This window comes from Phoenix dactylifera, unplaced genomic scaffold (genome assembly GCF_009389715.1).
Source record: "Phoenix dactylifera cultivar Barhee BC4 unplaced genomic scaffold, palm_55x_up_171113_PBpolish2nd_filt_p 000414F, whole genome shotgun sequence".
NCBI lineage: Eukaryota > Viridiplantae > Streptophyta > Magnoliopsida > Arecales > Arecaceae > Phoenix > Phoenix dactylifera.
Genome location: NW_024067854.1, coordinates 245593 through 271457, shown reverse-complemented (window position 1 = coordinate 271457; position 25865 = coordinate 245593). Strand labels below are relative to the sequence as shown.

At 43.6% G+C, this 25865-nt stretch overlaps 2 protein-coding genes and 1 long non-coding RNA gene across 3 annotated transcripts; 1 reads left to right on the top strand and 2 right to left on the bottom strand.

Annotated features, from left to right (window-relative positions):
• Nucleotides 1-1656: 1656 nt before the first annotated feature.
• LOC113461816 (glutathione S-transferase F10-like) lies at nucleotides 1657-2893 on the bottom strand. The gene is made up of 3 exons (XM_039118799.1): nucleotides 2643-2893; nucleotides 2437-2488; nucleotides 1657-2345 (listed from the first exon to the last, which is right to left on the bottom strand). The coding sequence occupies exons 1-3, from the start codon at nucleotides 2790-2792 to the stop codon at nucleotides 1861-1863; spliced, it is 687 nt and encodes a 228-aa protein (XP_038974727.1). The 5' UTR covers nucleotides 2793-2893; the 3' UTR covers nucleotides 1657-1860.
• Nucleotides 2894-6421: 3528 nt separating this feature from the next.
• On the bottom strand, nucleotides 6422-19576 carry LOC120105986. Its single transcript, XM_039118798.1, has 3 exons — nucleotides 19257-19576; nucleotides 6844-7088; nucleotides 6422-6765 (listed from the first exon to the last, which is right to left on the bottom strand). The coding sequence occupies exons 1-3, from the start codon at nucleotides 19420-19422 to the stop codon at nucleotides 6580-6582; spliced, it is 597 nt and encodes a 198-aa protein (XP_038974726.1). The 5' UTR covers nucleotides 19423-19576; the 3' UTR covers nucleotides 6422-6579.
• LOC120105987 lies at nucleotides 7084-16591 on the top strand. Its single transcript, XR_005508235.1, has 2 exons — nucleotides 7084-7637; nucleotides 16267-16591. It is a non-coding gene; the product is annotated as an uncharacterized LOC120105987 (long non-coding RNA).
• Nucleotides 19577-25865: the final 6289 nt, after the last annotated feature.

The window sequence follows — 25865 nt, the reverse complement described above, 5'->3', positions numbered from 1 at the left end:
AAGCCCTTGGCAGTATATTATTTCACAAAAGGGTCTTCTGTAATTTGTATTTGATCCCTATAAAAAAGATTTATTACATAAAGGTCCCCAACTATATTTATTTGCTCCCTTTACTCAAGCTTTATTATGAAATAGTACTAGATAATTAGGTATTGGCTCCTGAAATGAATTTTTATTGTATAAATGAACCAATTAGAAGCCAACCTTGGGGGCCCTATTGGGTCGGGTCTATGCGGGCCCATTAGGCCGTGTCCGATGTGGGCCCTATCGGGCCATGTTCATTATGGACTAACTCTGGGCCCTGTTGGGCCGTGCCCAGTAGTATTATTTCTGGATTTTGCTTAGCTCTAAAATTAACAAAAAATTAATTAAATTTAAACAGGTGAACTTGATCCGCCTATTTGAAGTAAGGGTTAAGCGAGAAGAAGTAAGTAACTTAATACTTCAAGTGTGATTTCCAAATTGTTTGATAAACTGATTAAGTTTCGACATATGTTTTGTATTCAATAAAATGAGTATGGCATGTTAAATTTTATTTGAAAATCATGTTATATGCTCTGAAATCCATAAAATATGACTGTACAGTTTATGAAATCTATTTTTATATATATGCATTCTCAGCATGGCTATAATCTATTCTGTTCTATTTTGGCCCCGCCAATAGGGATTATACGTTGGACCTGTCGACTTGTAATCTGTGAGGAACAAGTTTCAACACCGCGCCATCGGTGATTAGAATAGTGGTTTCTGGACACCGTTGCCACCGGTGACTAACAATAGTGGTTTCTGGCACTCTGTGCAACCCACGCCACTAGGTCACATGGTCGTAGCCTATCATGTTGAGATTCTGGTATCAGAGTTTTCGAAAAAATATTAATAAGTTTTGAAAACAGCAAAACGATGTTATTTATGATTTATTCCAGACATTATCCTGTATTTTGATCTGATATGCTCTGACCCCATTTTGGGGTATTTCGTTGCTTACTGGGCTAGTGTAGCTCATTATTTTATTTTCTCTGTTTTTCAGATCCAGAAGCTTGATCGCACGGGATTGGGGAGTGCGTTAGATTTTTCGATGATTTCTTCGGTTATTGGCATTTTAGTTAGATTAGTTTGGACATTCAAATTATGTTAGCAAATGTTATTTTGGAATTTTGTAAGACTGCTTTTGAATGACTTTAATTATTTATGTCAATTTTGAACATCTGTGATTGCTCCGATATGTTCCGATGCCTTGCATGCCTGTGCGGCCCGCCGTGCGGGCGAGCGGCGTCTACCGTGCCTCGGGCTCGGGGCGTGACAGGTCTTTGCTTGATCTCTGATAGGGTTGGTAAGAAGTGAATGAGGATTTCTAAATGTCGCTGCGCTAGAGCCAGACGTAGACGTACTTAGGTGATCTATTGAAGCACTTTTCTGACAAGTCGGCATTGCAGCCTTACTATCTTGTGCCAACTTTCTTGCTAATTTCAGTGAAACGCATGGATCATACTTCTCCCTGAATAATTGATAGTGCATAATCTTGACATAGCATGTTCATTGCGTGTAAAATAAGTTTTTCTATGAAATAAAATATATAATGCATAGAATGATACATGCAAGATGTTACTACTTGTACGAACCCTATGCTCATATTGCGACCTCACATATTTAGCTCAGGGGAATATTTGTCTCCACAATATCTTATTATTCTTAACACTCCTTTTTCTTATTTTTAATTTTTTGTGAGATACAGAAGATCTTTATCCATGACAGATGCAGGTCAAGAAGACTTGCATAGTAACAAACACACAACAAAAAAAGGAAGCCGCAACATGAAGGGAAGCCAAACCACACAGCAAACAAAGTCATCCAAATGAAACTCTAGTTCTCCAATTTCTCCAGTGGACTTGGATGCTCACTCTGAATTTGGACCACCCGCTTCCATGAAGGCCGATCCGAGATTGCTTTCCACCACCTCGCCACATTCTTCCTTGAAGTGAAAAGCTTGCGTCCCCTCTCTGTCTTGGTAACAAGGTAGTGTGCGTTGGGGAGGTGTGAGAGGTCGGCCAGCGTGAATTCATCCCCTGCCAAGTACTCGTCCTCTCCCAGCCTACTTTCATAGATGTCAAGAACATCGGCCAGCTTCTTCTCATTTCTCTCGATCAAAGATTGATCAGGATGCAAGCCTAATGGTGTTGCGAAGGCCAGATGGAAGACTAGAGTTGAGCTTGGAGGGTCAAACATCCGAGCTTCTGCTTGCAGCCACTGTTCAATCGTTGCCCTCTCGAGAACACCAGTTCCAAAAAGGGTCTTGTTTCCCATATCAGGGTACTTCTCCGAAATGTGCCTGCAAGCATCTCTTGAATCTGGAAGCATGAAAGAACCACATTGCCTTTGGATGTTAATTGGATTCCCATACAAAATCAATACATAAGAAAGTATCTGGGGACAACTTACCAACAAAAATCATGAACTTCCCATCTTTAAAGATTACTTGACCAGTAGGATCCTGCTAATTTGAATGGAAGAACCAGCAGTAGTTATCTTTGCAGTGCTACACTAGTATTACTACAACTTGAAGAAATGTGAGGCAGTAGTTTGTTTTTTTTTTTTTTTAATTTCAGGTGAAGAAATGTGAGGATAGAATTATCAAAATGACTTGCCTGTAGCCTAAGAAACTCAGGGACCACTGGCTCTCCCTTGAACTTGTCGGTACGAATGAGTTGGAAGTCCAAGTTCTTCTCGAAGAGGCATGTCAGCACCCTGGCAACATCTGTGGATGTTGGCTGTCCAAATACCTTCAAGGCCACCATCCTCACTCTCTCCCTCTTGTTCGGTCTCGCAAAGGCTGAAACCGCACGGAAGGATTACATGTCCTGGGGGGGATTTAAGGTGGCCGGTGATGGTTTCTGGAATTAAATGCTTGCTTGTTTAGAAGGCAAAAGAGAGAATAAGGCTAAAGGAAAAGTTAAGGGTGCAAAGCTTGAAGCAAACAACAGGTTTAAGGGGTGTAATCAGTGGATTTACATAAAGAACATGCCACATTCTCCACTTTGAGCATAATTCTTTCTCCACACAGCAAGGAAGGTAGAAAAAGAAAGATGTTTGAAATAGCATGTACAAGGATTGGAGTCCACGAACTAATTAAGGAATTTGTTAGGTGAGATGAAGAAAGTTAGCATCAAATGACATCATATAAGAAGATTTCCATCCCTTTGCTTGGGCAACAATTCATCAAATCTATGCTATCTGCACTCGGCAATGATAGAATTAGTCTCACTTCTCAAAAAAAAAAAAAAAAAAAAGAAATTTCTAGAGCCAGTTTCTAAACATACAAACTCTAGAAAGGAAGGTTCACAATTGCTTGCACATGGAAAGGAATCAAGGCTGGTTCAATAGACAAGGCCATATCATATAGTCTGCTAGCTTAGAAAGATTGGTGGTTGGCTCCTACTTACTGCTATTACTCTTTGGGTACCCATAGAAGTTGCTTTTGCTTCTGTCGCCGAAAAACTCCAACCGTCTCTTTGCCCTTTTTGTCTTTATCTCCTCTTCCACTTCTGCCTCCTTCTTTGTCGTCCTAGCTATTCCAACCTCCTAGACCTCCCGACTTCTCCAACCTCCTCTTATGTGTTAGCTTCTATATAATTTCTTTGAGATTTGGATATAGGATTAAGATACATTATGGTGCATGAATTAGGGCTTAGCTCCGATAGTCATACCCCGCTCAGTAATTAAATATTTTAGGTTCAATTCTTGAATAGTGCCTCTTAATAATTTACATATGGATAATTATAATTAGGGGTGCAAATGGATCGGGTCGGGTCGGATCCTGGGTGACCTCGATCCGATCCGGTTTTTTGTTCGGATCCTAATTTTGGACCCAGACTCGATCCAGTTGAAGATCGGGTTGGGTCGGATCGGGTCGGATCCGAGTCGGGTCCGGATCGGGTTCGGGTCCGAGTCGGGTTGGGTTCGGGTCCGAATCGAATCCATTTTTTTGTGCCTTTGAGAAAGAATTTGGACAAATCTAATTTGGTCATATCATAATTATGAGGTGCTGGGTCACCCATGACTTGAAAGACTTGCAATTGACCTCCAATCAGAACAGATGACCCATGACTTACTAAGTCGGCCTACAAGCCAAATTTCATATCACACTATTTTTTGTCTATATGACTGATTGGACGGAACTTGGTGTCTCCCAGTTCCCCTCTGACGAGGACAAAAAAAATCCCAGACCTTCTTCCAAAATCCAATCCCATTGCAGAAAACTGGCACATGACCCATATTCAGTTCAGTGTTCCCTCACTTCCTCCCTGCAAAAGTTAAAAAAACAAAAACCAAAACACAGAAAGAAAAAAAAAAAGGCAGTTACTGAGACACCATAGGTATCAACAGTGTAATAGATCGAGAGAGGATCCTGACGGACCAATAATACAAAAAAAAAAAAAAAAAAACTCTCTTTTGCTTTCCCCCCCTCTCTCTCTCTCTCTCTCTCTCTCTCTCTCTCTTCGGGTCCATTTGGATCGGGTCGGGTCCGTTCAGTAAACCCAGACCCGACCCAAAAAATAATTCGAGGCCAATTTTAGAACCCGACCCAGACCCGCGGGTCCTAAAATTCGGATCGGGTCGGATCTACGCGGATCGGGCCGGGTCGGGTCTACGCGGGTCGGGCCGACCCATTTGCAGCCTTAATTATAATGCGAGTAGATCTCTCTTACATGAGGATCTATTAAAACACTTTTCTGATAAGTCGGCATTGCAGCCTTACTATCTTGTGCCAACTTTCTTGCTAATTTTAGTGAAACACATGGATCATACTTCTCCCTGAATAATTGATAGAGCATAATCATGACATGGCATTTTCATTGCATGTAAATTAAGTTTTCCTATGAAATAAAATATATAATGCATAGAATGATACCACTACAGGAAAAAGGACTTTAGCCGACGCTTTCGTTGAGCTTTGGCGACGCTAATTAGCGTCGGCTAAAACACCCCCGACGAATCGCCAAGCGTTGGCAAAGCGTCGCATATACGAGAGTGGCAAAAGTTTTTGCCGACGCTTATAAAGCGTCGGCAAAAACATGCCAGAAACATGGCTTTACCGCAAAAAAAGCGTTTTCCCCGACGCTTTTTTGCGTCGGTAAATCCATGTTTTTTCGACGCTTTAAAGCGTCGTCGGAATTACCTTTCCCCGACGCTTTTAAGCGTCGGCAATTGCTCAATTGCCGATGCTTTTGAAGCGTCGGCACAAGCGTGCCGGTGGTGCCCCGACCTTTTTTACCGACGCTTAAAAGCGTCGGGAATTGTCTTTTTTTAAAAAAAAATAAAACAATAATCCGTATTGTAAAATACAAATTACAAAACATATATTATAACAATATGAACCTGTATTACATTGAGACATTGACACAAATACTCAGATCATTCAAAATATGAATATTGATATATCTGATTAAAACTCCATATTTTTGAGTCATGTATCAGAAAAGCTGCCATACAAATTACAATGTACTCTAAAAAAGCAAATTACAATGTACTCTGAAAAAGCAAATTACAATGTACTCTAAAAAAGCAGAAACATATACATATCAAACTCATAAAAGATAATCTAGAATGCATCAGGGACGGGATTCAGCTCCATCATCATCTCTACTAGCGTTTGAAGTATCAGGAATCTACAAAAAAAATAAAAAAAAACTTTAGAAGTTAAGAATAATGTGATACATTAACTCATATATCATAATTGATAATATGTAAAATATTAAAATACATATAGTTATTTACCTGAGAAGGGAGAAACCGTTGTAACATGGAAGAAATATTCGTATGCTGAGACTGCAAATTTGCTTGATTTTGCTTCAACTCATCAATAGTTGCTTGAAGCCGACGAACTTCTGCAGTGTTACTAGATTCTCTGGCATTTCTTGTATATGTGCCCACTGAAGACAACTGAGTGGGGGTAACTCCAACGCCGTAACCCCTCACTCGACCATAATGCTCTGGGCCCATCAATTCAGCGAGCACTTCAGCTTCAATATTATGGGTCGCGTCGGATGATGATGACCCCCCGACGCGCTCCGAAATAAGATTTGTTGCCCTATCCTATATCTCTCCAAAAAAAAATCAAATTAATGTATGCGAATAATAGAACCAAAAAAAAATACAGCACAAGTCAAAGATGAATACATACAACTATATCTCTTGACTCCTCTCGGACAAAGCTGCCATCTCGGTGGGTGTGAGTCATCCTATAAAACTCCACCCTACCAGGCTCCCTCCCATTATCATCCACCTACAACAAAAAGTATATTTCAAGAGTATACATGCTATATGATAGAATAATTTAAAATAAATTTAAATTATTTCAAGAAAGCTTACGAATTCAGCTCTACGCCTCGCATAACTCATGGAGCCTGAAGTGTGAGGAACAGTCTGTGATGCTCGAGCAGCTCTACCAATATTGGAATATGTCTTCCCCGAAAAACAATAAACAATGTAATGCATAAAATGTATTAATTTTTAATCTATATTAATAGTAAATACAATCTAAGGTATTGAAAAAATATACACAACCTGAGCTCTCTCGGAAAATCAGTAGTGGACAAGCTCCCTCCACTGATGAGAGATTACATCTGGAGGACAAACACGGGCCACCTCCTCTTCAGTCATGCCCTCGTGCTTCCAATCCGCCTTTAGCTTCGCCTTATATTCTTTCCATTTGCGGTTGACGGACTTCAGCACCCAATCATGGCTATTTGCAGGCAGGACAAACTTTGTCTACATCAAAGTCAAAAATGTTATATCAATGTTAAATCAAAAAATAATTGAAGATAGTAAGCAAATTCAATTCTTTACCTCAACAACTCTAAGAAGCTCAACCTTATACGAAGGAAGCATTTCGTTCCATTTCGTATAGTTGAGTGGACACAATTGTCCCTTCCGCGCAACCGATCCTAAAAAAGTTGATAAAATGCTTGCAGCATTATTGATGGGCTGCCCCAGTTCGTTGCAATGGACGACAATCTTCTCATCCTCAGGTAGGCTCCATACGTCCCGTGCTCGAGTGGGCCCTCGTGTTCTCCTCACTCTCCCCAGTCCATCTATAAAATAACAAGTCCATTAAAGGTAAATGATTTAAAATAGTTAGAACTGGAATGAACATCTAGCCATTAAAAGCAAATGATTTAAAGCAAAATAGTTAAAACTGGAATGAACTTACTTTTCTTGAAACTGGAATGAACTAGATGCCAGTTTTTGGGTCTTATATGCAGGTTTTGTTACATTTCTTTCTCTTGGACACTGTAATGAACAGCCCAGGACAATGTAGTTTTTCTTTCGATCCTATTGTTGTTATCTATCTGGGTCTTACATGCAGGATTTGTTACAGCCAACTATCTTGGATATGGTAATGAAGGCTGTGACTGTATTGAAACAGATGCTCATATTGACACCATCCTCTTGGATTAGTATGGGGTTTTGCCACAACAGGTGGTGGTCGGGTTATGATATGTTGTTCCTCAAATTTCTGAAAGGATGGGATCCTTCTTTTTCTATATTTTTCAGGTTCCGTTGATTGGTGTTAGGGGGCTCTACATCTCTGGATTTTCTTCAGCCCAGTACTGTTGATCAACTGTTGTTATTGTCACTAGGTGTCACGCCCCGAGCCCGAGGCGCGGCAGACGCCGCACGCCCGCACGGCGGGCCGCACGGGCGCGCAAGGCAGCAGATCATATCAAAGCAGATACAGCTTTTCAAAGATAACATAATTATTTAAATTGTTCAAAAGCGGTCTTACAAAATTCCAAAATAACATATGCCAACATAATTCAAATGTCCAAACTAAACTAACTAAAATGCCAATAACTGAAGAATCATCGAAATCTCTAACGCACTCCCCAATCCCGTGCGATCAAGCCTCTGGATCTGAAAAATGGAGAATACAGAATAATGAGCTACACTAGCCCAGTAAGCAACAAAATACCCCAGAGTGGGGTCAGAGCATATCAGATCAAAATACAGGATAATGTTTGAAACAAATCACAAATAATATCATTTTTTTGTTTTTATAAAACTCTGATATCATAATCTCAACATGATAGGCTACGGCCACGTAACCCAGCGGCATGGGTTGCACAGAGTGCCAGAAACCACTATTATTAGTCACCGGTGGAAACGGTGTCCAGAAACCACTATTCTAATCACCGGTGGCGCGGTGTCGAAACCGGTTCCTCACAGAATACAAGTCGACAGGTCCAACGTATAATCCCCATTGGCGGGGCCAGAACAGAACAGAACAGATCATAGCCATGCTGAGAATATATATATATAAAAACAGATTTCATAAATTTTTCAGTCATAGTTTACGGATTTCAGAGCAAAATTTTCAAATGAAATGCCAGACCCATTTTACTAAATACAAAACATATTTCAGAATTTAATATATTTATTTGAAAATCACACTTGAAGTATTAAGTCACTTACCTCTTCTCGCTTAATTCCTACTTCAGGCAGGCGGATCAGGTTCACCTGTTAACATTTAATTAATTTCTTTGTAAATTTCAGAGCTAAGCGAAAATCCAAAAATAATACTATTGGGTTTCGGGTTCGGGTTCGGATTCGGCGTTGAACTGGATTTCGGGTTCGGATTTCAAATAGACCCAAATTGGGCCCATATAGGGTATGGCCCAACTGGGCCTAACCGGGCTGGACTGGGCCCAAGTTGGGCCTGAAATGGACAGGGCCCAACGGGCCCAGTTTGGCCCGTGATGGGCCTCCTTCTTCCCCCAAACTTCCCATGGACAGGGGAGATGGAAACCGAGAGAGGAAGGGGGAAAAACGGGGTGGTCGGCCTGGGTGGCCGGCCTAGGCGGCTGGGGGCCGTCGCCCGATCGATGGCCGGCCGATCATGGTGGCGGCCGACGGCCGCTGCGGCTCCCGGCGTGAAGAAAACAACCGAGAATGGTCTCGGTTCATGAGGCCAAAACAGGGAAAGAAACATCATGTTATTGGGCATGAAAACGAAGGCAAGAAGGAGGAAAGCTCACCGGCAGTCGACAGAGGTGGTGGGTCTCGGCCAAGGGAAGATCGATCCAGTGTCAGGCGGCGGCGGCGACGCTTGAACCCAAGGAGATGGGTCTCAGAACAGGGGGTGGCCGCGAGGGGGATCCGGCGGCGCTCGGTCGGGAGGGTACACCGGTCGGAGAGGAGGAGGAGGGAAGGAAGAAGAGGAGGAGGAGCTCGGGATGCCCTAGGGGAAGGAGTAGATGGGGCTTTATAGCCCCATCGTAACGGTTCTCCGCCGCGAAAATCGCGGCGGTCAAGCGAGATCCACGGCCGATTCACGGCCGTGAATCGGCCGTGGATGGACTAGGAGGGGCGCCGCGGGGATCTCGCGGCGCCCTTGCCTTGTTTACCCCTCCGGAGGAGCCGGAGAGGATCGCCCACGCGATCCTCTGTTCCGGCTCCTTCCCCAAATGAATCGGGGCTGAAGTCGGCGAGGGCTGCCGACTTCAGTCCCGTGTCTCACATTCTTCCCCCCTAAAAAATTTCGTCCTCGAAATTTAACATACCTTAGCTTGCAAAAAGGTCCGGATATTTTTCCTTCATCTCGTCCTCCAGCTCCCACGTGGCCTCTCGTTCTGAGTGATGGCTCCACTGGATCTTAACATAAGGAATCGTGCGCCTCCTCAACACTTGCTCTTTTCTATCAATCACACGTACAGGCTGCTCAGGATATGTCAAATCTTCTCTAAGCTGCAAGGGAGCCACTTCTACCACATGGCTCATATCTGGAATATACTTTCTTAGCATGGAAACATGAAAAACATTGTGAACTCCAGACAGTGAAGGTGGAAGTGCCAATTTGTAAGCCACTGCTCCTACTCTTTCCAGAATCTCAAAGGGGCCGACATAGCGTGGACTAAGTTTTCCGCGTATTCCAAATCGCATCACCCCTTTAGTAGGAGACACTTTCAGAAACACATGATCTCCGACCTGAAATTTCAATTCCCTTCTTCTATTATCTGCATAACTTTTCTGTCTGCTCTGAGCTATCCGGAGGCGTTCCCTGATCAGCTGGATCTTCTCTACTGTTTGTTGCACAATCTCGGGGCCCATAATTTTTCTTTCACCAACATCATCCCAACAGATAGGTGATCTACACTTTCTTCCATATAGAGCCTCATAAGGTGCCATTTGAATACTTGCCTGGTAACTGTTATTATATGCAAACTCAACCAAAGGCAAGTGACGGTCCCAAGAACCTTTCATATTCATTACACAAGCTCTTAGCATATCTTCCAAGGTCTGAATGGTTCTTTCTGATTGGCCATCAGTCTGAGGGTGGAAAGCTGTGCTGAAGCTCAGAGTGGTCCCCAAGGCTTTATGCAAACTACTCCAAAAGTGAGATACAAACCGCGAGTCCCTATCGGAAACAATGGATACGGGTACCCCATGCAACCTCACTATTTGTTCAATGTAGAGCTCTGCAAACTTTTCCAAGGTCATTCCTACTTTGAATGCCAAAAAGTGTGCCGACTTTGTCAATCTGTCCACAATCACCCATATAGCATCATAACCTTTAAGAGTGCGAGGCAACCCGAAGACGAAGTCCATAGTGATGTGTTCCCACTTCCATTCAGGAAGTGGTAGGGGCTGCAACAACCCTGCCGGTCTTTGATGCTCTGCTTTAACTTGCTGACATGTCAAACACCGAGCCACAAATTGTGCAATTTCTCTCTTCATATTATTCCACCAAAATGTACCTTTCAAATCCTTATACATCTTAGTACCCCCAGGATGCACTGTATATCCAGTATTATGAGCTTCCTTCATAATTTCATTCTTTAAATCGGAGTCATTTGGAATACACATTCTGTTCCTGTATCTCAATGATCCATCCTCATGAAGTCTGAATTCTGATTGAGAACCTGATTCAATATCACTTCTAAGCTTTTGCAACTGAGGGTCATCTGCTTGAGCAATCCTGATCCTCTCTATCAAGGTAGGTTGGACATGTAAGTTTGCCAATTGTGCATCGGAGTCATGCCAACATACCTCAATTTCTGCTCTCCTCAGATCTTCCAGAATTTTCCTCTGAGAGGTGAGTAAGGCAGCAATACTACCAGTGGATTTTCTGCTCAGTGCATCTGCTACGACATTAGCTTTTCCCGGATGGTAATGAATAGACAAATCATAATCCTTCAGTAACTCTAACCATCTTCTCTGTCTCATGTTTAGTTCCTTCTGGGTAAAAAGGTATTTCAAACTTTTGTGATCAGTGTACACCTTACAAGATTCACCATATAAATAATGTCTCCAAATTTTTAATGCAAACACAACAGCAGCAAGTTCCAGATCATGAACGGGGTAGTTCTCCTCATATGACTTTAATTGTCGGGAAGCATATGCAATAACCTTATCATTCTGCATCAGTACACAACCCAATCCTTTCTTTGAGGCATCACTGTAGATGGTATAACCTTCGCCACTAGAGGGAAGGGTAAGGATGGGAGCGGACACCAAACGTTGCTTAAGCTCCTGGAAGCTCTGTTCACATTTATCTGACCACTCAAACTTAACTCCTTTACGAGTTAATCGAGTCAAAGATGCAGCAATAGAGGAAAAATTCTCAACAAATCGTCTATAATATCCTGCTAGGCCCAAGAAGCTGCGAATCTCAGTAACACTATTGGGTCTGCTCCAGTTGACCACTGCCTCGATCTTCTTTGGATCCACATAGATACCCTCTTTAGATATTACATGCCCTAGGAACATCACACTGTCTAGCCAGAATTCACTTTTCTTCAACTTACCATACAACTGCTCTTGTCTTAGGGTTTCCAGTACTAACCTCAAATGTTGCTCGTGCTCGGCCTGGCTCCCAGAATAGATCAAGATATCATCAATAAAGACTACTACAAATTTGTCCAGAAAGGGTCTGAACACCCTGTTCATCAGATCCATAAAAGCTGCAGGGGCATTTGTCAGTCCAAAAGGCATGACCAAAAATTCATAGTGCCCATAGCGAGTACGAAAAGCAGTTTTAGGCACATCTTCAGCCCTTATCTTTAATTGATGGTACCCAGAACGAAGATCAATTTTAGAGAATATCTGAGCACTCTTTAACTGATCAAATAAGTCATCAATTCTTGGTAGAGGATACTTGTTCTTTATTGTTGCTTTATTTATCTCTCGATAATCAATACATAATCTCATACTACCATCCTTCTTCTTTACAAATAAGACTGGAGCTCCCCAAGGTGAAACACTAGGTCTGATGAAACCCTTATCAAGAAGATCCTGCAACTGCTCCTTTAATTCTTTCATTTCAGCTGGAGCCATTCTATAGGGGGTCTTAGAGATTGGTGTGGTACCAGGAATTAAATCAATTGCAAATTCAATTTCTCTATCTGGTGGCAAGCCAGGAAGGTCTTCCGGAAAGACATCAGGGTATTCATTCACTACTCGAATATCTTCCAATCTTTGATCTGATTGTCTGGTGTCAACCACTGTGGCAATATACGCCATACTCCCCTTTCTAAGCAGCCGCTTAATTTGCATAGCGGAGACAACTCGAGGGGAGGTATAAGCACCACTCCCTACGAAGCTGAATTCGGTATCTCCGGGGATCTGAAAGTTTATCCGTTTCTCATGGCAATTAATGGTGGCAAATTGTGATGCTAACCAGTCCATACCGAGGATTATGTCAAAGTCATGCATATCTATAACTATTAAATCAGCAGGCAAGTCTCTACCTACAATCCAAATTGGACAAGTCTTGCAGACCTGATTACCAATCATCCCACTCCCTGCAGGAGTGCTAACATGCAGATCATACTCTAATTGCACACAAGGCAGATCATGTTTTTGCACAAATGTAGATGACACAAAGGAATGCGTAGCACCAGAATCAAATAGTGTATGAGCATAAACAGAAGCAACTGGCAATGTACCTGACACCACCGTGTTGGATGCCTGAGCATCCTGCTGAGTCAGTGCATAAATACGACCCTGTGTGCGCAGTCTCCCCCCTTTCTGCTGCTTAGGAGAAGAAGGCTGAGCTGACTGAGCCGGAGCAGGAGAAGCTTGCACTTGCTGGTTTCTTGAAGTTTGAGGCCTCTGAACTGATCGAAGGTCCTGTTGAGGACACTCAGCTACCTTATGACCCTGCTGGCCGCATCTAAAACAAGCACCAGATAATCGTCTACAGTGTTCAGTCTTATGCATACCACCACATGCATCACACTTCTGCTTCTCTTGCTGAATAGTCTTTCCATCAGATCCTTGCTTCCCTGATTGCCAAGATTGGTTATGTGATTTTGCAGTTTTGCTAGAATTCTGTCCACTGCGAGCATCATAATCTCTGCTTCTCTTCTTTTGTTTCTTATCTTTGGCATCATAGGTTTCTTTCCAGACAATTTCCAGATTCTTAGCCCTGTCTACCAGATCATCATAGTTTGTGGAGTTTATTGCGGCCAAACTCCGACGTAAGTGAGGCTTCAATCCTTCTTCAAATCTCCTCATCCGAGACTCTGCATCCATGACGAGGGTGGGAGCAAACCGAGATAGCCTGTCAAACTCTGCCTCATACTCATCCACAGTCATAGTTCCTTGATTCAGATTGAGAAATTCCCTCTCTAGCTCCCTCAGGCGACTGGAGGGAAAATACTTGGAGTAGAATGCTGTGCGGAATCTCTGCCAGGTAAGCGCCTCATGCTCGGGTGCCAATGTGCGCTCCACAGACATCCACCAATGATGAGCTCGGTCCTGAAGCATATAGGTGGCAAATCTGACCTTCTCTTCATCGGTGCACTCCATTGCCCTGAAGGCTTTCTCCATTTCATTTATCCAGGTTTCGGCCTCTTGAGGACTAGTGGTGCCTTTAAAAGCCGAAGGTGCCATTCTCTTGAATTCTGCTATACTCCTTCTTTGCTCAGGAGGAGCAACATCCTGCTGGACTGGTTGCTGAGGTTGTTGCCTCTGTTGTCGTACTAACCCGACGACCTCCTCGATCAGTTCGAGCACCCGAGTTTGATTTCCGGCGGCAGCTTCTGGAGTTGATTGACCCTGGGTCCCTGAGTTATGCGGTGCCTCGCCCGCTTGGTTAGTAGGGGCTCTTCCCCGAGGGCCCCTGACCATCCGATTCAGGCTACGGACACGACGAGGCGGCATTCTGATTCAGTAAAAATATATAGATATTATAAAATCAGCCAAACAGAAAAATACGAAATAGTTAATAAAATAAATAAACATTATCCCCTTATCTGGTTCCTACCCATCTCTCAACCTTTCTGACGGATCCTACGAATCCTAAAACTTAGGCTCAATATAATTGTTTCAGTTACAATCCCTAGTGATCTTAAACCTGAGCTCTGATACCACCAAATCTGTCACGCCCCGAGCCCGAGGCGCGGCAGACGCCGCACGCCCGCACGGCGGGCCGCACGGGCGCGCAAGGCAGCAGATCATATCAAAGCAGATACAGCTTTTCAAAGATAACATAATTATTTAAATTGTTCAAAAGCGGTCTTACAAAATTCCAAAATAACATATGCCAACATAATTCAAATGTCCAAACTAAACTAACTAAAATGCCAATAACTGAAGAATCATCGAAATCTCTAACGCACTCCCCAATCCCGTGCGATCAAGCCTCTGGATCTGAAAAATGGAGAATACAGAATAATGAGCTACACTAGCCCAGTAAGCAACAAAATACCCCAGAGTGGGGTCAGAGCATATCAGATCAAAATACAGGATAATGTTTGAAACAAATCACAAATAATATCATTTTTTTATTTTTATAAAACTCTGATATCATAATCTCAACATGATAGGCTACGGCCACGTAACCCAGCGGCATGGGTTGCACAGAGTGCCAGAAACCACTATTATTAGTCACCGGTGGAAACGGTGTCCAGAAACCACTATTCTAATCACCGGTGGCGCGGTGTCGAAACCGGTTCCTCACAGAATACAAGTCGACAGGTCCAACGTATAATCCCCATTGGCGGGGCCAGAACAGAACAGAACAGATCATAGCCATGCTGAGAATATATATATATAAAAACAGATTTCATAAATTTTTCAGTCATAGTTTACGGATTTCAGAGCAAAATTTTCAAATGAAATGCCAGACCCATTTTACTAAATACAAAACATATTTCAGAATTTAATATATTTATTTGAAAATCACACTTGAAGTATTAAGTCACTTACCTCTTCTCGCTTAATTCCTACTTCAGGCAGGCGGATCAGGTTCACCTGTTAACATTTAATTAATTTCTTTGTAAATTTCAGAGCTAAGCGAAAATCCAAAAATAATACTATTGGGTTTCGGGTTCGGGTTCGGATTCGGCGTTGAACTGGATTTCGGGTTCGGATTTCAAATAGACCCAAATTGGGCCCATATAGGGTATGGCCCAACTGGGCCTAACCGGGCTGGACTGGGCCCAAGTTGGGCCTGAAATGGACAGGGCCCAACGGGCCCAGTTTGGCCCGTGATGGGCCTCCTTCTTCCCCCAAACTCCCCATGGACAGGGGAGATGGAAACCGAGAGAGGAAGGGGGAAAAACGGGGTGGTCGGCCTGGGTGGCCGGCCTAGGCGGCTGGGGGCCGTCGCCCGATCGATGGCCGGCCGATCATGGTGGCGGCCGACGGCCGCTGCGGCTCCCGGCGTGAAGAAAACAACCGAGAATGGTCTCGGTTCATGGGGCCAAAACAGGGAAAGAAACATCATGTTATTGGGCATGAAAACGAAGGCAAGAAGGAGGAAAGCTCACCGGCAGTCGACGGAGGTGGTGGGTCTCGGCCAAGGGAAGATCGATCCAGTGTCAGGCGGCGGCGGCGACGCTTGAACCCAAGGAGATGGGTCTCAGAACAGGGGGTGGCCGCGAGGGGGATCCGGCGGCGCTCGGTCGGGAGGGTACACCGGTCGGAGAGGAGGAGGAGGGAAGGAAGAAGAGGAGGAGGAGGAGGAGGAGCTCGGGATGCCCTAGGGGAAGGAGTAGATGGGGCTTTATAGCCCCATCGTAACGGTTCTCCGCCGCGAAAATCGCGGCGGTCAAGCGAGATCCACGGCCGATTCACGGCCGTGAATCGGCCGTGGATGGACTAGGAGGGGCGCCGCGGGGATCTCGCGGCGCCCTTGCCTTGTTTACCCCTCCGGAGGAGCCGGAGAGGATCGCCCACGCGATCCTCTGTTCCGGCTCCTTCCCCAAATGAATCGGGGCTGAAGTCGGCGAGGGCTGCCGACTTCAGTCCCGTGTCTCACACTAGGAGCCACAGACTTATTAATGGGTACTCATCTATGTTCCATAAGTCAATGAACTCATAAGTCATTAAAAGCAAATGATTTAAAGCAAAATAGTTAGAACTGGAATGAAAAATCACCTATGTTCCAGTAGCATCTATGTTCCAGTAGCATGTCAATATGGCCTTAAATATAATTTTGCTTAAAACTCACCTGCTTTCTAGATGCAGTCTTGAAGTGCATGTCTCAAACTAAATATGTGATCTTAAACCAATGTGATAAATCTCAAAGCTGGAGTTTGTATTGTATGATATACCCATCCTCTCATTCAGAGAAAGGAGCAAAAATAGACAGTCGTATTCTTGTATAATTTGATCATCACAAAAGCCAGAGGTAGCAGCATGGTCACCGTACTTTTCTCGCCATCGATGAAAAGGAAAGTAACAATTACCAGAAAATAAAGTTATCAGATATAAAAGGTCATGCATGGTTAATCCAAGGCTGCAAAATGCCCCGGTCTCTCACATAAAAGAGTGTACTTATTCTCTTCTATGAAAAAGCCTGTTAAGTTTTACTTCCATGATCCAAGAAGTCAACTTTTAAACAAGCTGAAAGTCGAGTGACCTTAAAGAGAATGGTCAAGAAAGGCTGAAACACTACAAAAAATTGTGTTTTTGCCGACTCTTCCCCGCCGACGCTATCAAAAAGCGTCGGCGAATTTCGAACAGGGTCGAAACTCGACGACGCTTTTTGATAGTGTCGGGTGAAATTTAGAGACGACGACGCTTTAAAGCGTCGTCGAAGGCCAAAAGATACGACGACGCTTTAAAGCGTCGTCGGAGGCCAAATGGAGGGGCACTTGAACTGCGGCACCAGGCACGCCATCCCCCCGACTCTTCTCTCCTCCTCCTCCTTTCTCTCTCTCCCTTTTCGGATCGCCTTACTGACTGCGGGAGATGATACGAGGAAAAGGAAGACAAAATGATGCTCTGCAAAACTTCATCCTCCGTTCTTCTTCCTCCGCTTTTTCCTTCGTTGACGTGAGAGAGAGAGAGAGAGAGAGAGCGCCGGGGTGAGGGTGAGGGTGAGAGGCGGAAGGATTAGGAAACGGATAAGGAACAGAGCGAGAAGGCCTGGTTCCAAGACGACGCCGATTTGCCTTGGGCGAGCGCTAGATAGTGGAGGAGACGACGACGCTTTAAAGCGTCGTCGAAGGCCTGGTTCCAACTCCCCCGATCCCTCCCTCACCCAGCGGCTCCCCCGATCTTAGAGACGACGACGCTTTAAAGCGTCGTCGGAGGTCCCTCCTTCTTCACCCAGCCGCTCCCCCGATCCCTCCATTTTCTGCCGCTCCATCCGCCCACCCCACCATCCGCCGACGTTCTTCTTTTAATCCCACACCGGAGACCCCACCCGTTCTCCCCTAATTTCTTTATCTACTGCACCTTTGGCGTGGGGTGTTGGGAGGGAGAGGATGGGGATCGATCTGAACACGATCGAGGAGGAGGAGGAGGAGGAGGCGGCGGGCCCGCGTCGCCGAGCACAACCTCGACCTCCGCCACTCCGCCTTCAAGCCCACCTTGCCTGCCGCCAAGGCGGTCGTCGACCAGCTCCTCCGGATCGCCTGGGCTTCGAAGCAGGGGCACTCGAGGGCTCCTCCGGATCGCCTGGGCTTCGCATGCATGGCCGTCTGAACCAGCCCAGCCACCACATGGCTCCATCGAGGGTGGGGAGACCAGATCCCTTCAGCTTCTCCTGGGTGATTTCATCCATCCTCCGAGCCATCTCGGGACTCATATGGTTCCTGCAATCCCCCACCTCCCCTTTCCTGAACAGCGACGCATTCCTTACCTCGTAGACCGGGATTTTTCGACGTCCCGTCCTGTTCACCTCCAAGTTCCTCAAGTTCTCAAAGCTACGGAGCCTTACAATGTCCTCCAAGACCCCTTCCTTCTCTTCCTCTGGCGAGAAGGGTTTCGCCGTCGTCCATGGCGGCCATGCCCTGGTTCCCCTCTTTCTTTTTTAATTTTTTTTTTAAAAACAGGTTGCTAACGCCGACGCTTATAAGCGTCGGCGTTGAGTATTTTCTCGACACTTTCATTAGCGTCGGGAAAGTCCTGTTTTTGCCGACGCTTTCTCTTAGCGTCGGCAAAAACCGGACCCACGCCCACCTGCCCGACGTTTGACCCACGCTTTGTGAAGCGTGGGCTGGGAATTCGCCGACGCTTATAAGCGTCGGTAGAGACAAAAAAAAGCATCGGGATTTCTTCCTTTTTTTGTAGTGAAACCTGTCAGGAAGGGGATCTTTTCCCTCCACAGCAGTAATATCCAGCAATTATGTCCAACATAGACAATGATATCAGAGCTAAGCCAGATGAAAACATGGAAAACTTGGTCCTTATGACCTAATTGGACCAGCCCGAAACTTTTTCTTTAGGTACTTCTGCAGTTCACGAAAGCCTATGCAAATGAAAGGGGAAAAGATACAGACAAGAAGTCGATGCAAAAGGAAAGGTCAAACTATTTGAAGGCCCATAGAGAACATACCTGTTCCAACACCACCCACAAGTTTAATTCTGAAAAAACAACCAAGACATCTGCCATTATCATATGGATGCTAATCTAGTAGCAAATGCAGAGATCTAACATAAACAGCACGGTTGAACTTCATATTGTCATAATGTTCCCACAGTGAAGTACAAATAACCAGACAATTTTGTTGTTAACCCAACTTTAATGATGATAGCTACACATATCTCTTTTCTAAAAAAAAATACGGGAATAGAATATGAGAAGAGTGAACATGTTACTAAGAGGGCAGAAAGCAAAACTAGTGTGTTAAGGTTCCTCTTTTTTTTTTTTTAATTTACGCAGCGGATGAATCATACACGTCTAATGTGAATACATCCAAAAAAGTCAAAATACTTCCAATATCCAAAATCATCAAATATGCCATATGTAATGTACTTTTTTAAAGGCAAATGATTTAAAGGCAAAGGATTGTAAATCAAATTACCCAGGACGTCCACGTCATCCGTGTCTGGACGATCTGCAGGTGGAGCGTGCTCCGACTGGGACCCGGACTGAGTATGGGGCTCATCGGGCTGCTGGGAACGATCAGAAGTAGATCCCACGGATGTGTGCTGAAACTCAATATTTCTGAAACGTCTTCCTCGCGGCATATTGTAATCTAGTATGCACAAAAAAGAATCAATATTAGTTAAATATTAAAAGTACATTACTTTTAATATTCTTATAAAAGAAGCATTTGATGTAGGAAAGAGCTCTCCTTGTCATTTGTTAGGTTGCCTGTACTTGCAGTCACACATAATAAAGAACTCAATCAACTCTAGAATAATTTGAAAGAACCTGTCACTGCATTTGAAAGGCTTTTTTGTTAGGAAAGGCTTTTTTGTTTCAGTTAGTCGGCAGTCACAGTGATAAAGGCATCAATTGTATTGCAAGGTGAACAGTATAAGCTTAGATTCCAACTCTAGAATAATTTGAAAGAACCTGTCACTGCATTACTACCCAACACGTATTGAAAAGTTGATTCTTTTTTTCTTCTCTCTCACTTTGAAAAAAACTGGGATGGAAGTATGGCAATGGTAAGGTAGAATACATACAGCTGGAAATTATAATGAAAAAATGCATCCTATTCATACTTGATATAAAAACATGCTAACATGACGTTTGGCATAATTCCTTTAGCAGCACGAATGGATATGATTGTTTTGGAAGCATTTTTGCCATAATAACTTAAGGGGAAAAAAAGAACTAGCCATATGGGGACGTGAGCAGGCACCACCATGTATTCCACCCTAATGGATTGAAGGAATAAAATATAAATCAACAAAAATTTAGAGATAGTGCCACATAAGGAATAGACGTTCCCCTGAAAGAGATGCTAGCCGGTTTGATTATGTGATGACAGGATTCTAATGCATGTTAATTTTTCATATCTTGTTAACTGGAAAGAGCAATTTATCAATGAATAACAAGTCAACCTTTTCCACAGAATCTTCAAAATGAAAGATTCGTACTCAAACAAGGGAAGTATAGTTTTTACCTGATCAGATCCTGGACTAATTGTAGTCAACAATTGATCAGACCAAAATACAAACTCCTAAAAAAGTTGTCCCCATCGAAGAAAATCTTATAAAATTTTAAACAGTCAAAACAACGTCAAAAAATATCAAAACATCCAGACACGCCGGAGTCAATTATTTCTTGTCGATTCTGCAAAGAACGCAGAAAAGAATCATCTGGCAGCAGTGAATGATAAGCTATCTTCGTCACCGTGCTCTGAAATTCTAGTCCTCATAAGCAAACCAGAGATTTAACCGTACATATCTAATGTGAACCCGGCTATACCCCAAGCAAACACCCAGAAAAAGCATAACCACATAGAGAGAAGCCCCAAGCGAGAGGGGGGACATTAAGAAATTCGAAAATATTGAAGGAGATCTAACTGACCAATTTATATCGACGGAGAGTATGAGGATCACTTACCTCAGACGACGGCGATGTCGACGGCGGCGGAGTAGCTACGGCTCGCTTGGGATGGAGGTGAGATGTCGGCGCTAGGGCATCGACCGGCAGAGGATGAGGAGACGGGGCCGGGCGAGAGTTAAAAACAAGAAGAAAACAAAGAGGAGGAGGAGGAGGAGGAGGAGGAGGAGAAGGAAGAGAAGGAGGAGTAGGAGGCTTACCAAAGACGACGGCAAGTTCGACGGCAGCGGAGTAGCGGAGTCTTCGATCGCCGATCGGGGCTAGGGATGGAGGTGAGATTAGGGCTCAGAAGGAGAGGGGGCCGATCGAGCTAGGGATTACCTCAGAAGGAGAGGTCGACGGCAGCGGGGGTGTCGGCGCGCTCGCAGATAGGAAATGAGGAGAGGGGCTAGGGCTCGCAGATGGGAAATGAGGAGAGGGGGCTGATCGAGCGAGGCGTGGGGTTTTAAGTTTTCTAACGACGCTTATAAGCGTCGTTGTTTCTTGAACTTATAACGACGCTTCAGAGCGTCGTTGCAGATAGGAAATCAGGAGAGGGGGGCCGATCGAGCGAGGTGCTGGGGTTTTAAAGTTTATAACGACGCTTATAAGCGTCGTTGTTTCTTAAACTTATAACGACGCTTTATAGCGTCGTTGTTTCTTTCGCTTTTCCAACGCTAACCCAAAGCGTCGGGAAAGGTTGGCTGTGAGCCAACCTTTACCGACGCTTTCCCCTAGCGTCGGAAAAAGTTAGTCGGGAAAACCAACATTTGTTGTAGTGTACATGCAAGATGTTACTACTTTAAAAACCCTATGCTCATATCTAGCTAAGGGGATCTCACATATTCAGCTCACAGGAATATTTGTCTACACAATATCTTATTATTCTTAACATTCCTTTTTTTTATTTTTTATTTTTTGTGAGATACAGAAGATCTTTATCCATGACAGAAGTAAGCCAAGAAGACTTGCATAGTTACAAACACACAACAACAAAGGGAAGCCACAACATGAAGGGAAGCCAAACCACACAGCAAACAAAGTCATCCAAACGTAACTCTAGTTCTCCAATTTCTCCAGTGGACTTGCATGCTCACTCTGAATTTGAACCACCCGCTTCCATGAAGGCCGATCCGAGATTGCTCTCCACCATCTCTCCACATTCTTCCTTGAAGTGAAAAGCTTGCGTCCCCTCTCTGTCTTGGTTACAAGGTAGTGTGCGTTGGGAAGGTGTGAGAGGTCAGCCAGCGTGAATTCATAAAGAACATGCCACATTCTCTCCTTTGAGCATAATTCTTTCTCGAGACAGCAAAGAGTGCAGAAAAAGAAAAATGTTTGAAACATCATTGTCACACTCCTAATCCGAAATCACAAGTTGGAGGTTACGGCAACCGCCACACACTTATAGGGAACTCTCTCCACGAGCATGTAGGCATCTCATCATGATATCAAAATCAGGTAGCGCAAATAATTTAAATAATAATAACATTCAAAATAAATAGCAAAATTAATAAATCAAATAATAAAATAATAATAATATACTAAAATTGAGCATGCAAAATTTATCAATTCAAAGCCAAATCGATATGATATTCAATCACTTCAATTGCAATCCTTGTTTCATAAATTAATTATCTTTCAAACCATCAAGTTCATCTCGACAGCCATGAGCTATGACAACCCTGTGACCGGGCTAGAATATGAGCTCATCAAAGTGCCAACGTATAACCTCCACTGGCAAGATTTTGATATCATATGCCAATGTATAACCCCTACGTACCGGCAGGGTGTCGATATACCAGCGGATAACCCCTACTAGTAGGGTGTCATTATGCCAACGTATAATCTCCATTGGTAGGATATCGATATACCAGCGAATAATCTCCACAGTAGTGTGTTGATATACCAACGAATAACCCCACTAGTAGGTTGTCGATATGCCAACGTATAATCCCTACTGGCAAGGTGTCGATATACCAACGTATCAAAATGACTTGCTTGTAGCCTAAGAAACTCAGCGACCATGCACTCTTCAACGTGTCAATAGGAATGAGTTGGAAGTCCAAGTTCTTCTCGAAGAGGCATGTCAGCACCCTAGCAACATCTGTGGATGCTGGCTATCCAACTACCTTCAAGGCCACCATCCTCTCTCTCTCTCTCCCCCTCTTGTTCAGGGATTACATGTCCGGGGGGGATTTAAGGTGATGATGGTTTCTGGAATTAATTGCTTGCTTGTTCAGAAGGCCAAAATGAGAATAAGGCTAAAGGAAAAGTTAAAGGTGCAAAGCTTGAAGCAAACAACAGGTTTAAGGTGTGTAATCAGTGGATTTACATAAAGAACATGCCACATTCTCTCCTTTGAGCATAATTTTTCTCGAGATAGCAAGGAGTGTAGAAAAAGAAAGATGTTTTACTACAGCAAAAATGGATTTTTCCGACTCTTTGTTTTCGATGCAAGAAAGAAGTGTTGGCAATTTTGTAACCGCATCAAAATTTGCTGATGCTTCATGGCAGCGTTGGGAGAAATTCGAATTTACAATGCTTATGAGCGTCATCGTAATCTGACGCTAAGTTTTGGCCTCGGACGAAGCTTACAAGCATCGTCGGAGGCCAAATCTAGCCTACCTAAGACGACGCTTTCCAAAAACGTCGTCGGAAGCTCTTCCAGCTAAGACAACGCTTTCTAAAGCATCGTTAGAAGCCTAAGTTTGCTATAGCGACGTTTTAGGAAGCGTCGTCGGAGGCCTTGATGAGAGCACAAAAGTGCAATCGTCAGACCATCTTAATTAGTATTTTAGCTAATCATTAATAACAGAATTAACTAATTAATGTTTTATTTGTGCAAGTAGCCCAATCAGCTCGTTCCCCGCATTGTGCCAGCATCCGCGCCGTCCATCAGATCACCATCATCTTCAGCCTTCAATCCCAACGCCCCTAGCCACGTCATCTTCCGCGATCCATTCCAGCAGCCGGTAATCCAGATCCCACGATCAGCAACCGTCCGTTTCAAAGAGTCCCAGCTCCTTCCCAAATCAAGCCGAAGCCCCATCCCAGCCGTTCGCATCACCCTCTTGGCCCGAGGAAGGAAGCTAGCATCTTCACCGCGTCTCCACCGCATCCATGTCAGCGGCCATCATCCCGAATCCACGCTCCCAGCTCATCCCGTGATCAAGATCCAGCGCTCCAGCCCCTCAACTGCGATACCTCCCATGATTCAGTCCGTGATCCCGTCGATCCCGCGTCCGTGAAGGAAACTCCAGCCCCTCAACCGCGATCACAGCAGCACCCCAGTGATTCCCATGCCATGAACGCCCACCCAAAGAAGGAAACCCCTCTCCCGTGATCCAAGCCGCATGCGTCCCCACCTTCCATCCGCATCATGCCAGCCACCGTGCCAGGCTCCAGCTCCTTCCATCACCCGGATCCACGTCTCTCCCAGCAAGAAAAATCCCAGCCGATCCCTCCATCCGTGCCTCCTTCTTCTGTGCACCCTCGGATCAGCCCCTCCTCCCAGCTCGCCCGTCTCCAAATCCCCCGCAATCACCGGCGATTCCAGCTCCTTCCCGTGATCCCAGCCCACGGCATCCCGTGGCATCTGCCATCTTCCTTCTCCATTTGAAGATCGCGTGCCAGCAGCCCGGATTGCGTCCGTGATCGACTCCTCCCCGCGTCTGCCATCTCCCTTCCGCATCAGGCGTCCGTCCGCGGCTATAAAAGGAGAAGGAGGAAGAGAAGAGTGGTGTGCTCGGTTGGGGCTGGTCCAAGGAAGAAGAAGGAGCTCGGCTGCTTCGGTTGATCCAAGGAAGAAGAAGAAACAGAGAGGAGTGTTCATGCTCTGTTTTCAAACAGAGCATAGTGCTTTGTTTTGTTTTTTTTATTCTTTTTCTTTTTCTTTTCATGTTTAGTTTTATTTTTAAGAGCAATGTTTATTGTTTAGTTTTATTTTAATTAAGAGCAATGTGTTGTTTTGATTCTGAATTTTAATTGAGAGCAATGTGTTTTGAGTTTGTATTGAGAACAATGTTTTAAGTTTTAAATTTAGAGAATTTTATTTTGGTGGAGAATTTTACTTTTAAGATTTTATTTATGCTGAAATTTTAATTTCTTTTATGCAATACATTAAATCTTCTTTTATGAAATTTATGTTTGCTTCAATCCTCTTAGTTTCATCCTTTTCAATTCATGCCAAAATTTTCCTTTGAATAGTTAAACATTTCATGAATTTATAAATGTTCTTTGATTTCTAAATACTTGTCTTTTTTTTATTTTTAAATAAAGAAAATTCTCCGGTAGACTAGAGAATCCATCAAACATCGACGTAATGTTTTCCTTTAGTTATTCGAAACTCGATTTTGAATCCGAGTGAACGTTTTTATTTTTAAGCAACTCCAATCGCCTCCCTGTGGATCGACCTCTTACAACCACTATTCTTCGAGTAGGAAAGGTAAGAGTAGAATTAAATTTAAACTTTGTTTGTCGGTTCTAACAACGATCTGTCTAGCGTATTTTTAGTTAGACAGGAATCGGACGAACAGAATTTTGGCGCCGTTGCCGGGGAGGCAAATCGAGAAGCAAGAACGATCACGAAGATCAAATTGGATTTTGGATGCCCGGAGTGAACGCACTCCGGTAGTAAGTTTTTATTTTTATTATTTTGATTATTTTCAGTTAATAATTTCGTAGTTATTAAATTCTGAAATTTGAAATTCGAAAATAAAAAATTTCAAAAAAAAAATAAATATAAAAAATATTTCAAAATTCAAAAATTCAAAAATTTAAATTCAAAATTTGAATTTTGAAATTCGAAATTTGAAATTTAAATTTAAATTTTTTAAAAAAATATAAAAAATATTCAAAAAAAATTAAAAAAAAATTCAAAAAAAATATTATTTTTGCTAGTAGTTAATAAGGTGCAATCCCCCGAGGTGATCATACCTCTATTGGGGCTTCTCACGGAGTAATCTCCAGAGCTTATTCAACGGGCATTCGGAGATTGAGTGACGCATAAGGATTAGTTTTAGTTTACATTCAAGTTATTGCTAAAAAAAATAAAAAAAAATTAAAAAAAATAAAATAATAAAAATAAAAAAAAAATAAAAGTAAAAAAAATATATTTTGCTTGCTCATTTAATCA

Bases quoted from the DNA above. Each gene is read 5' to 3' on its own strand.
- LOC113461816 (XM_039118799.1), bottom strand. From the start codon at position 2,792: ATGGTGGCCTTGAAGGTATTTGGACAGCCAACATCCACAGATGTTGCC. The intron at 2,489-2,642 runs GCAAGTCATTTT...TCAAATTAGCAG, and splicing joins CTGAGTTTCTTAGGCTACAG to GATCCTACTGGTCAAGTAAT. The intron at 2,346-2,436 runs GTAAGTTGTCCC...TCATGCTTCCAG, and splicing joins GAAGTTCATGATTTTTGTTG to ATTCAAGAGATGCTTGCAGG.
- LOC120105986 (XM_039118798.1), bottom strand. From the start codon at position 19,422: ATGCCGCGAGGAAGACGTTTCAGAAATATTGAGTTTCAGCACACATCC. The intron at 7,089-19,256 runs GTAATTTGATTT...GTTATTTTATAG, and splicing joins GGATGACGTGGACGTCCTGG to ATGGACTGGGGAGAGTGAGG. The intron at 6,766-6,843 runs GTAAAGAATTGA...ACTTTGATGTAG, and splicing joins AGCTTCTTAGAGTTGTTGAG to ACAAAGTTTGTCCTGCCTGC.